Source organism: Pelophylax lessonae, assembly GCF_965119305.1.
Source record: "Pelophylax lessonae genome assembly, chromosome: 8".
Taxonomy (NCBI): domain Eukaryota; kingdom Metazoa; phylum Chordata; class Amphibia; order Anura; family Ranidae; genus Pelophylax; species Pelophylax lessonae.
In genome coordinates, this window is record NC_138775.1 from 264357401 (window position 1) to 264370842 (window position 13442).

Consider the following 13442-nt stretch of genomic DNA (forward strand, 5'->3'; position numbering starts at 1 on the left):
TCATGCTGAGGATGGACGATAAAAATGTTGGTGTTTGTCCCTCCTTTTTTTTTTTTTTCGTTGAAAATGTCGGCATCGGCTGCTGAAAGTTGTGTACACACTAGCCGAAAACCGTACGATTTTACCTCGGATGGGAATTTTCAGCAGATTTTCTACAAGTGTGTACCCCACTTTAGAGTGCAAAGAGTAGAAAATTGAGGTCTATGTAATTTTGATGGTTTAGAAAAGTGATGAGGCGTTTAAAGTGAAATAGTGTTTGGTTACATTTATTACCTTTTCTAATACTTAAAAAAAATATTCAAAATCTTTGTTCTAACATCAGTTAGCATCCAACCAAAAAATTACATCTGAGAATCGATTGGACTGTTAAGAATATTCTACATGTTCTCAGTTCCATGAGACTTCACTCCTTTGATGCTGTAGATAAATCGCATGCAGTGTTGAGGTCAGAAGTATATTTCTTCTTCAGATGTTTCAGGTAAGTCCTCAGACTCTCAGGGTCCAGTTTGGAGTTCCTTGCTGCCTGTACAAGCCGTAGAGCTAGCTGATAGGCGGCCATCTGTCTCCTGCTCTCCAGAGTGCTGCTCTGTTTTTGCTGTTGGATAAAGAAGTTTATAAGCACTAAACATGGACTGTAAAATTACTGTATTTTCTGGCGTATAAGACTACTTTTGAACCTCAAAAAAATCCCCCAAAAATGGGGGGTCGTCTTATAAGCCAAGTATAATATCTCCAAGGCAACCTAAGTATAAGTATTACCGGTAGATGTAATTTCTCAAGACGCTGGCTGTGTGGGAATCCTGTACCAGTATACCATATGTACCGTAGCTTCAGCTACATACAGTATACCACGCTGAGCCAATCAGGGAGAGCGATGTATTCTATTATTGAATGCAAAGCCTGCTAGGATTGGCGGAGTAACATCAGCCCGCCTCTCTGACTCTGCCAATCAGAGCAGGCTTTGCATTCAATAATAGAATGCATCACACACTGTGATTGGCTCAGCGTGGTATACTGTATGTAGCCGAAGCTACGGTACATACGGTATACCAGTACAGGATTCCCACACAGCCAGCGTCTTGAGATTACATCTACTGGTAATACTTATACTTAGGGTTCCTTGGAGATATTATGAGAGATTACATGTATTACAGTACTTGGGGTACCTTGGAGAGCTATGAGAAATCTAAAGTTTTTCAATGGTGTTGCCTTGCTTCGGAAGGGGGGTAGTCTTATACGGCGAGTATAGCCCAAAACCTGTTTTAACTTGAAAATTAGGGGGGTCGTCTTATACGCCGGAAAATACGGTAATCACAACATGTAAGTAAGACGGCTTGGGCTATAATGCCAGAAGGATTGAAATCATACAGTCACACATAGCCAGGGTAAGAATGTTGAGCTGTTCTAATCAGGCAAACCTTTGGCACTTCCTGTTAGTGTGAAATTTTTCTGCATTGTGTACATTCTAATTGGCCAATCAGACTTCCCATCCCAGTGATGGGCCATACTCTGAATTATTATATTAATAATTATTAAATAAAGTATAATTAAAGGCAAACTTGTTTTATTTTATTTTTTTAGTTTTGGATAGAGTGGGGAGGGATTAGAACACCTGTCAGTTTTTATTGCTGTCTTTGCCTCCATTAGGGAGATTCACCCTCTCTATTTGTCTGGTTTACTATTAATGAAAACGAAAGACAAAGAAAATCACAAATGTTGGGTTGTCCCCAGAAAAGTAAAAGAGAGGAAATCTTCCAATGGGGACACTAGTTCTGGTGACCCTGGAATTCCCTTAATTTTTAGGGATTTCTTCTTACTTCCTGTTTGGCTATGGGACAGGAAGTGAAGGGAATTATCCTCAATGGAACAGATAGCAAAAATTGAACATGGGTTTTAACCCTCTCTTACTGAATCCAAAGTAGAAGAAAAAAGTTTTGCCTATAGTTTTACTTTAAAACAAAAAAAAAAATCAGTTGTCGCTGTAATACCCATCATATCTCTGGTGCTGTACTTTGCAGACTAACCTCTCTGCATCATTGCTCCTCTTCAGTGGTGAATAACAGCCATTGAACCCACTTCCCTGTGAGCCCACAGATTCAAGGACTTGCCCAATGGGGCACATCATCAGCTCGCCCTGGGTTTACCAGGACTGCTGTCATTACTTGGCATCTCTCCTTCCAGCATTTAGAATCCCCCCCAACCAGTGCAGTAGGAAGATGAAAAGGAAGAGGCCCCATGACCACATAAATGCAAAAAAGGTATGTAGATCGTTTAAAAAAAAATAAAATTAAGTAGGGTATGCTCCAAGGAGGGGGGAGGGGGGTGTAAAATATGAGGGGTGGGTGGCAAGGATACAGTTTAGCTTTCACTCAACATTCAGATATGCTAATCACTGATTCCTGAATCCTACAGTGGCATAATTATGAATGTCAGAATCTGTTCTCTTAATCGTTTGCACTGTCATTTATTTAAGGCCCAACTGACGGCACAACATTTTTCTTAATTTAGAATAGAATAAAGAGAAGTTAGAAGTACATATTTTTTAGTCTGCGTCCCTGTGGTAGAGACAGGTATAATACAAAACATGAAGTGGGGGAACTGTCCCCAGCTGGGAAAGAGACAGCAATAAGAACATTTGTCTTTAGAATGCTAAGTAAGGATCCTACACATCAGCTAATGGACTGTGCAGCTGTAGTAGAACTATTTGTTACAGAAATTCACTCGTTACAATCAGCAACTATATATTTCAGAAAATAAATCACAGTGGTCGTACCAGGATCTTGTCTGCAACTATCTTGGAGATTTCACTAGCATCCTCCATTATGGAGTCTGGTAAGAATGAAAGTGTGGCTGCTTTTAAACCTAAATACAACAAAGGAGATTGACATCAATTATTATTATTAATATTTATTTATACACACACACACACGTGAAACCAAGGCCTTATTAAGCCTGTCCTAGATCGACGGTGCAGTGCCATTTACAGTGCCTTGCGAAAGTATTCAGCCCCCTTGAACTTTGCGACCTTCTGACACATTTCAGGCTTCAAACATAAAGATATAAAACTGATATAAAACTGTAATCAGAGGTCCGTTTAAAGCGCAGAGAACATCATGAAGAACAAGGAACACACCAGGCAGATCCGAGATACTGTTGTAGAGAAGTTTAAAGCTGGATTTGGATACAAAAAGATTTCCCAAGCTTTAAACATCCCAAGGAGCACTGTGCAAGCGATAATATTGAAATGGAAGGAGTATCAGACCACTGCAAATCTACGAAGACCTGGCCGTCCCTCTAAACTTTCAGCTCATACAAGGAGAAGACTGATCAGAGATGCAGCCAAGAGGCCCATGATCACTCTGGATGAACTGCAGAGATCTACAGCTGAGGTGGGAGACTCTGTCCATAGGACAACAATCAGTCGTATACTGCACAAATCTGGCCTTTATGGAAGAGTGGCAAGAAGAAAGCCATTTTTTTAAAGATATCCATAAAAAGTGTCGTTTAAAGTTTGCCACAAGCCACCTGGGAGACACACCAAACATGTGGAAGAAGGTGCTCTGGTCAGATGAAACCAAAATCAAACTTTTTGGCAACAATGCAAAACGTTACGTTTGGCGTAAAAGCAACACAGCTCCTCACCCTGAACACACCATCCCCACTGTCAAACATGGTGGTGGCAGCATCATGGTTTGGGCCTGCTTTTCTTCAGCAGGGACAGGGAAGATGGTTAAAATTAATGGGAAGATGGATGGAGCCAAATACAGGACCATTCTGGAAGAAAACCTGATGGAGTCTGCAAAAGACCTGAGACTGGGACGGAGATTTGTCTTCCAACAAGACAATGATCCAAAACATAAAGCAAAATCTACAATGAAATGGTTCACAAATAAACATATTCAGGTGTTAGAATGGCCAAGTCAAAGTCCAGACCTGAATCCAATCGAGAATCTGTGGAAAGAACTGAAAACTGCTGTTCACAAACGCTCTCCATCCAACCTCACTGAGCTCGAGCTGTTTTGCAAGGAGGAATAGGCAAAAATTTCAGTCTCTCAATGTGCAAAACTGATAGAGACATACCCCAAGCGACTTACAGCTGTAATCGCAGCAAAAGGTGGCGCTACAAAGTATTAACTTAAGGGGGCTGAATAATTTTGCACACCCAATTTTTCAGTTTTTTATTTGTTAAAAAAGTTTGAAATATCCAATAATTTTCGTTCCACTTCATGATTGTGTCCCACTTGTTGATTCTTCACAAAAAATTACAGTTTTATATCTTTATGTTTGAAGCCTGAAATGTGGCAAAAGGTCGAAAAGTTCAAGGGGGCCGAATACGCTCGCAAGGCACTGTATATAGGGTGACATCCTAAAGCACAACTACCCATTCTAAGATGTGGTAAATTAATTTTTTTTTTCCAGGGTTTTCCCCTTATTCTCAACTGGTGTTCATGACAGTAACACATTTTTTCGTCCTAGGGTATCAACCCTCACTCACCCCATTGTATCTATGGAGAAGCAACTTTGAAAGGCTGCTCTGATGATTTGTACTACGAACATCTTCCCTTTACACTGACTTCGTTACATAGGAGAAGTGGTTGGGTAGTTCACATAAAATACAGTGCATCCGGAAAGTATTCACAGCGCTTCACTTTTTCCACGTTATGTCACAGCCTTATTAAAATATAAAATGGATTAAATTCATTATTTTCTTCAAAATTCAACAAACAATACCTCATAATGACAACATGAAAGACAATTTTTTTAAATCTTTGCAAATTTATTAAAAAGAAAAAATGAAAGAAAAAAAAAATCGCATGTACATAAGTATTCACAGCCTTTGCTCAATAGTTTGTCAAGCACCTTTGGCACCAATTACAGCCTCAAGTCTTTTTAGCAACAAGCTTGGCACACCTTTTTTTGGGCAGTTTCTCGCATTCTTTGCAGGACCTCTCAAGCTCCAGCAGTTGTTTGAGCAGCCATTTTCAGATCTTTTCAGAGATGTTAAATCGGGTTCAAGTCTGGGCCACTCAAGGACATTCACAGAGTTGTCTGGTAGACACTCCTTTGTTATCTTGGCTGTGTGTTTAGGGTCTTTGTCCTGTTGGAAGATGAACCTTCGCCCCAGTCTGAGGTCCAGAGCACTCTGGAGCAGGTTTTCATCAAGGATGTCTCTGTACATTGCTGCATTCATCTTTCCCTCGATCCTGACTAGTCTCCCAGGTCCTGCCACTAAAAAATTTCCCCACAGCATGATACTGCCACCACCATGCTTCACTGTAGTAATAGTATTGGCCAGGTGATGAGCGATGCCTGGTTTCCTCCAGACATGATGCTTGCCATTCAGGCCAAAGAGTTCAATCTTTGTTTCATCAGACCAGAGAATTTTGTTTCTCATGGTCTGAGTGTCCTTCAGGTGCCTTTTGGCAAACTCCAGTCAGGCTGTCATGTGACTTTTGTGGCTTCCCTCTGGCCACCCTATCATACAGGCCTGATTGGTGGAGTGCTGCAGAGATGGTTGCCCTTCTGGAAGGTTCTCCTCTTTCCACAGAGAAAAGCTGTAGCTCTGTCAGAGTAACCATCGGGTTCTTGGTCACCTCCCTGACTAAGGCCCTTCTCCCCCGATTGCTCAGTTTGGCAGGTCAGCTCACTTTAGGAAGAGTCCTGGTGGTTCCAAACTTCTTACATTTATGGATGATGGAGGTCAATGTGCTCATTGGGACCGTCAATGCTGCAGACATTTTTCTGTACCCTTCCCCAGATCTGTGCCTCATTACAATCCTGTCTTGGAGATCTACAGACAATTCCTTGGACTTTATAGCTTGGTTTGTGCTCTGACATGCACTGTTAACTGTGGGACCTTATATAGACAGGTGTTTGCCTTTCCAAATCATGTCCAATCAACTAAATTTACCACAAGTGGACTCCAATCAAGTTGTAGAAACATCTCAAGGATGATCAGTGGAAACAGGATGCACGTGAGCTCATCTTTGAGTGTCATGGCAAAGGCTGTGAATACTTATGTACATGTGACTCTTTGTTTTTTATTTTTAATAAAATTTGCAGATATTTCAAACAAACCTCTTTCACCTTGTCATTATGGGGTATTGTTTGTAGAATTTTAAGGAAAATATTGAATTTAATCCATTTTATAAGACTGTAACATAACAAAATGTAAAAAAAAATGAATCGCTGTGAATACCGCATGCACTGCAGCTGAGAAGGCAGAGAAATGCATTTAAGCTTAAATTTTGTACAGATTACGCCTCTTGTCCTGCTGCTGAGTGGTAGGGAAGGGAATAAAGCTGAATATCCGGGTCATCCACATTCACTATTTTAGATGAACATCAATGTAATTAAACAGCTGTGTGAACTGGGATCTTTCCAAAAATACTGAATAGGCATTTCCGAGTCTCAGAACTTCCCTTGCTCTGATCTCTTTCCACCCACTAGTAAATATGCCTTAAACCAGCCATACATGAATCAAAATTCAGGTGGTTTAGCAGGGACTGGATGAATTTCGATCCATGTATGGGCACCATGGTTGTATAGAAGTCAATCTACTAATCAACTTCTGCACAACCAGCTTGTTGGGTGTTTTCCCAATCGATTAGTGCCACTGGCCATAGCCAGCAGAGCAGCACTGACAATCGTATTCTGACATCGGGTAATTTTTTTTCCATTTAACCCGCTCATTGATAAAAAAAAAAAAAAAAAAAAAGGGATTCATGTATGGGCTGCCTTATTACTAAAGCACAAACACCGGCACGAAACTCACTGTATAAAAAAAAACAAAATTACTGCAGTAACTGTAAAGCCAGATAAGAATAGCAGATCTTCATTAGGCTGCTTTAGGTTACGGCACAGTGTTGTGTCTTAAGCCCCGTACACACATACTGATTGTCGGCCGAACGATCGGCCGTCTTTTGTCCGGTGCTGTCCTGTCGGTTGAAAAGTGCAAAGGACTGCACACGAATTTTTTCGGCCAACAACAGCTGACTGCAGAAGTGATGTCATGTGATGGTTAACTTTCCGTGTTTTTTTTTCTTCTCTGAGCATGCCCAGTCTTGCTAATCTGCTGTTTGTCAGCCGAATTCTGTACTGACTGGCGAACAATTGGCCGTTCTGGAGACGGCCAACAAAAATTTTAAAGGCTGCACACCAGATTCTGTTCGGCCGAAAAGTCGCAGTCGGTTGTCGGAAGCATCATACTAACAAGCTGACAATCGGCCGATCGGACGTTGGCCGAACATTTACGGCCGACAATCGCTACGTGTGTACGGGCCTTTACTCTGTAACATGTCTATCGTCATTCTTACCGTAATTCTTCTCTTTCGTCTGCCCTTTGGATAGCAAGTAGGTATAAGCAATAGACTCCTTTATCCCTGACTTGTCTGCTGCTTGCTTTACAGCAAAGTGAAAGTTTTCCACATTTGGATACATTGTACCTAGATGACATAACTCCAAGAAATGGGTTGCAAAAAGTGTAAAAGCCTGAAAAGAAAATTATTTCAGCAAAATCAGAATAGGATGTTTTAATTTAAAGGGCAGCTTATACACATTCTTTCAGATGTCAACCAGTTCTCATTTATGAATTAGTTATGAGCATGTACATTCAATAAAAAACAATATCACATATACAGGACATCATGTATGAAACTGCAGCCACGCAATATACAGTAAAAATATAATTTAAAAAATGGTGATGGAAAACCAGCATACCCCCTTGTCCATACTTTTTGCAACACAGTTTCAAAAAAGATGATCAATCATGGCCAGTGTTCAAAGCCAACAAGCTTTAATCAAATGTGCGCAGAAGGAGCCTTGACGTGTTTTTATATGATTTGCCTACTTATGAGTTAGCACATCATGTGAAATGCATCGGTGCCCACTGTATATTTGTATGCTGATGATTTGAATAAAGAAACTTGCTGACTTTTAACTCTGGTTGTGACGAATCCTCTTCTTTGATAAAGCGAAAATACTACCATCCAATGACTAACTGACAAAACACTGGTACTACAGTTTAGTCAGTTGTATGATTGACACACCCTTGCCACATCATGTGCTGATGAGAAAACACAGGTGGTGAAGACATCTGCAGGTACGTTTCAGTACTATAGTAATTACAATTAAAGTGTACGTCAAGGAAAAAAAAACATTTAGTACATTTCTTTAATACGTACACATTTACCCATGTTTTATACCTTGGAAAACATTGCAAGTACAGAAAAAAACAGTTGAACTGTCAGAAATCCTGTGTGCTCTTCAAGTGGTTGTAAACCCCCCTCTCTAACTTTTACCTATAAGTAAGCCTATAATAAGACTTGGAAGTATAGGACTCCGCGCTATAGGGTATATAATGGGTGTGTCAGTAGGCTGCAGTCTCCCAGAAAATAGCCAAGGCTATATAAGATCAAGGAAAAGGTGTGGGAATGGCGCTGTCTACTAATAGAGTGGTAATGTTATTTAGACAGGATAGATTGATAGGAGTAATGTATATGAACACAGATATAAATATACACAATGTACAAACATATAATAATAAAGTGCAAATGCAGTGAGTAATAAATATAAACAATGGTGATTCAAAGTGACCAAGTGCTTAAGGTGAGTGGATAATATACGTATGTATCTCCAATGTATATACGTATACACAATAAAAATTAGGCTAAACCAGTAATAGCAAACAGTAAAAAATTAAATATGGAATAAAGGAATCAACGATAAAGTGACAAGTACCAATGATTGTGCTGGTTAAAAATGAAAATATATAAATATATGAAGTGATACAGTCATGAGCACAAATACTGTAAGATATGTGAATCAATAAAGGTGATAAAATATTATCAATAATCAGGTAAGGTGACTCGATGGTGTAAATAATGCTAATAGTCCAATAAGGTGACTGGGTGACGTGTAAAGTCCATTCAAGTGAGAAATATCTTCATAGATATCTTCATAGAAAAACAATAAATAAATAAAACCCCGTGGTGGGTGATGAGTGAGGTGCTAAGTGCCCCCTAGGGTAAGTAGCCCACTCACCGGACGTACCCACCCCACACAGGGGTAAAGAGCGGGTATAGTGGTCAGGATAAATCCCTCTGCTGGGTCCTGTCCTCCTCAAAGGGATCCTGGGATACAGATGTACTGGGGGATGGCCAGTGAGGTCCTATGGAAAGGCCCAGGAAACAGGGGGGTCCGCTCTTGGATGGGGTATGTACTCAGGTGTCAGACCAAATGTAACGGGACCAGGCTGCTGAAGATGTTGGATGACGAAACGCGTACAGCGCCGTCGCATCACTTCCGGTACCGGCATCTGATTGGAGCGCATTGTGTTCCACAGCTCCACATACACGCTCGTTTGATTTGTTCAGATTGTACCCATAGAGAGTACCCATCTATTCATTTTAATAATAAAAGTAGTGTTTGCAGTATTACACTATTGGCCTCTTTTTGCCCCACATGCTACACCTGTGCATACATGGTCCCGTTACATTTTGTTTGACACCGGAGTACATACCCCATCCAAGAGCGGACCCCCCTGTTTCCTGGGCCTTTCCATAGGACCTCACTGGCCATCCCCCAGTACATATGTATCCCAGGATCCCTGGAGGAGGACAGGACCCAGCAGAGGGATTTGTCCTGACCACTATACCCGCTCTTTACCCCTGTGTGGGGTGGGTACGTCCGGTGAGTGGGCTACTTACCCTAGGGGGCACTTAGCACCTCACTCATCACCCACCACGGGGTTTTATTTATTTATTGTTTTTCTATGAAGATATCTATGAAGATATTTCTCACTTGAATGGACTTTACACGTCACCCAGTCACCTTATTGGACTATTAGCATTATTTACGCCACCGAGTCACCTTACCTGATTATTGATAATATTTTATCACCTTTATTGATTCACATATCTTATTTGTGCTCATCATTGTATCACTTTATATATTTATATATTTTCATTTTTATCCAGCCCAATCATTGGTACTTGTCACTTTATCATTGATTCCTTTATTCCCTATTTAATTTTTTACTGTTTGCTATTACTGGTTTAGCCTAATTTTTATTGTGTGTATATACATTGGAGATACATACGTATATTATCCACTCACCTTAAGCACTTGGTCACTTTAAATCACCATTGTTTATATTTATTACTCACTGCATTTGCACTTTATATTATATTTTTGTACATTGTGTATATTTATATCTGTGTTCATATACATTACTCCTATCAATCTATCCTGTCTAAATAACATTACCACTCTATTAGTAGACAGCGCCATTACCACACCTTTTCCTATAATAAGACTTACCTATAGGTACTGACTGTAAATATCTCCTAGACTTGCACCGTTTAGGAGATATTTACTGTATAGTGCGCCAATGACGTCATTGAAGCATTCGCTCTGAAGGAACGGCCGTCCATGCCGTTTCTTCAGAGCCCTGTGCTGTAACCAGCGGCTCCCACGTGCGTGCGCGGGAGTGACATCACGCGGCTACGGCCAGTAACACAGCCAGAGTCCACAGACCCGGACGAAAGGCAGGTAAGGATGGATGCGGCCTCCAATGGGGACGACGAGGGCTGCGTTTGGAGGTAAGTGCCACATAATGTGCTAAAATAGTAAGAACTACTTGCAACTAATTCAGGAAAGCATTTGTGCCATTGTTGTTAACATTACCAACACACAGCCAATTCAGGTAGATTTTACTACCACCGCTTAAAGAACCTGTCGCAAAAAGTCAAAAGGCATGCTCAATGTACATGGCAGTACATATACAAGTATACAGTGCAACTGGAAAGTATTCACAGAGCTTCACTTTTTCCACATTTTGTTATGTTACAGCCTTATTCCAAAATGGATTAAATTCATTATTTTCCTTAAAATTCTACAAACAATACATCATAATGACAAGGTAAAAGAAGTTTGTTTGAAATGTTTGCAAATTCATTAAAAATAAAAATAAAAAATCACATGTACATAAGTCAAGAGTGGAAAAGAATCCGCGCTTAGGAAAATATCGAAGGGAGGGGGTAGAAAGCGATTGACTGCAGCCCACTTCAGAATATAACCCACTAGAGATTATATTAGATATATAGAGGAAAAAGGAGAAGTGCTTGGCGCTGCCAATATATGCGTTTAGAAGTGTGGAAGGTAGAAGCTAGTATAGACAACACAGATGTCACAAATATTATAACTATTATGCACGTTTGAAAAAATGAATATTGAATAAATAAGTGAGGTTTTAAATGAGGTAAAAACAGGAATAAAGTGTAAGAGCATAAAACCTAAAGCCCAATATTTAAATGTATAAAAGTAAATAGGTATGCAAAAAAAGAAGGTGACATATACATCCACAATATACTCTAGTAAAAGATATATATATATATAGTGCCCTTCAAGTGAGGGTGAAGTGGTGGTGTTAAAACAATAAATAAATATATAAATTCAAAAATGGTATTATAGTGCAGTGGCTATTAGGTGATATGTAACACAGGTGTATAAGTGATAATAAAAAGGTAGAGTAGAAAAAATTAATATATATAAATAATTTTACAGTGACTTGAGTGACCATAAAGTGACATGTGTGACCATAAAGCACATGTCACTTTATGGTCACTCAAGTCACTGTAAAATTATTTATATATATTAATTTTTTCTACTCTACCTTTTTATTATCACTTATACACCTGTGTTACATATCACCTAATAGCCACTGCACTATAATACCATTTTTGAATTTATATATTTATTTATTGTTTTAACACCACCACTTCACCCTCACTTGAAGGGCACTATATATATATATATCTTTTACTAGAGTATATTGTGGATGTATATGTCACCTTCTTTTTTTGCATACCTATTTACTTTTATACATTTAAATATTGGGCTTTAGGTTTTATGCTCTTACACTTTATTCCTGTTTTTACCTCATTTAAAACCTCACTTATTTATTCAATATTCATTTTTTCAAACGTGCATAATAGTTATAATATTTGTGACATCTGTGTTGTCTATACTAGCTTCTACCTTCCACACTTCTAAACGCATATATTGGCAGCGCCAAGCACTTCTCCTTTTTCCTCTACATGTACATAAGTATTCACAGCCTTTGCCATGACACTCAAAGATGAGCTCAGGTACATCCTGTTTCCACTGATCATCCTTGAGTTGTTTCTACAACTTGATTGGAGTCCACCTGTGGTAAATTCAGTTGATTGGACATGATTTGGAAAGGCACACACCTGTCTATATAAGGTCCCACAGTTAACAGTGCATGTCAAAGCACAAATCAAGCCATGAAGTTCAAGGAATTGTCTGTAGACCTCTGAGACAGGATTGTATTGAGGCACAGATCTGGGGAAGGGTACAGAAAAATTTCTGCAGCATTGACAGTCCCAATGAGCACAATGGCATCCATCATCTGTAAATGGAAGAAGTTTGGAACCACCAGAACTCTTCCTAAAGTGGGCCTCCACAGTCAGGGAGATGACCAAGAACCTGATGGTCACTGTGACAGAGCTACAGCTTTTCTCTGTGGAAAAAGGAGAACCTTTCAGAGGAACAACCATCTCTGCAGCATTCCTCCAATCAGGCGCATATAGTAGAGTGGCCAGACGGCAGCCACAAAAGGCACATGACAGCTTGCCTCGAGTTTGCGAAAAGGCACCTGAAGGACTCTCAGACCATGAGAAACAAAATTCTCTGGTCTGATGGAACAAAGATGGCCTGAATGGCAAGCGTCATGTCTGGAAGAAACCAGGCACCGCTCATCACTCGGCCAAGACCATTACTACAATGAAGCATGGTGGTGGCAGTATCATGCTGTAGGGATGTTTTTCAGCGGCAGGAACTGGGAGACTAGTCAGGATGGAGGGAAAAATAAATGCAGCAATGTAAGGAGACATTATTGATGAAAACCTGCTCCAGAGCGCTCTGGACCTCAGACTGGGGCGAAGGTTTATCTTCCAACAGGACAAAGACCCCAAGCACACAGCAAAGATAACAGAGGAGTGGCTACTGGATAACTCTGTGAATGCCCTTGAATGGCCCAGCCAGAGCCCAGACTTGAACCCGAATAAACCTCTCTGGAAAGATATGAAAATGGATGCTCACCAACGCTCCCCATCTAACATGGTGGAGCTTGAAAGGTGCTGCAAAGAAGAATGGGAGAAAGTGCCCAAAGATATGTGTACCAAGCTTGTAGCATCATACTCAAAAAGACTTGAGGCTGTAATTGGTGCTAAAGGTACTTCAACAAAGTAATGAGCAAAGGCTGCGATACTTATGTACATGGGATTTTTTTCATTTTTAATAAATTTGCAAAGATTTTAAACAAACTTCTTTCACGTCATTATGAGGTACTTTTTGTTGAATCTTGTAGAAAATAATGAATTTAATCCATTTTAGAATGAGGCTGTAAAATAAAAAAA

At 40.0% G+C, this 13442-nt stretch overlaps 1 protein-coding gene across 1 annotated transcript in view; it reads right to left on the reverse strand.

The window, feature by feature from the left end:
• Positions 1 to 312: 312 nt before the first annotated feature.
• The window catches only part of MSH4 (mutS homolog 4), a gene marked incomplete at its 5' end in the record, with an annotated part of 95529 nt that continues 82399 nt past the window's right edge, over positions 313 to 13442 (reverse strand). Inside the window, 3 exons of the mRNA XM_082265658.1 lie at positions 313 to 595; positions 2774 to 2862; positions 7317 to 7491. Of these exons, the coding sequence (XP_082121784.1) occupies positions 404 to 595; positions 2774 to 2862; positions 7317 to 7491 (456 nt within the window). The 3' untranslated portion in view covers positions 313 to 403. The remainder of the gene's footprint in view (positions 596 to 2773; positions 2863 to 7316; positions 7492 to 13442) is intronic.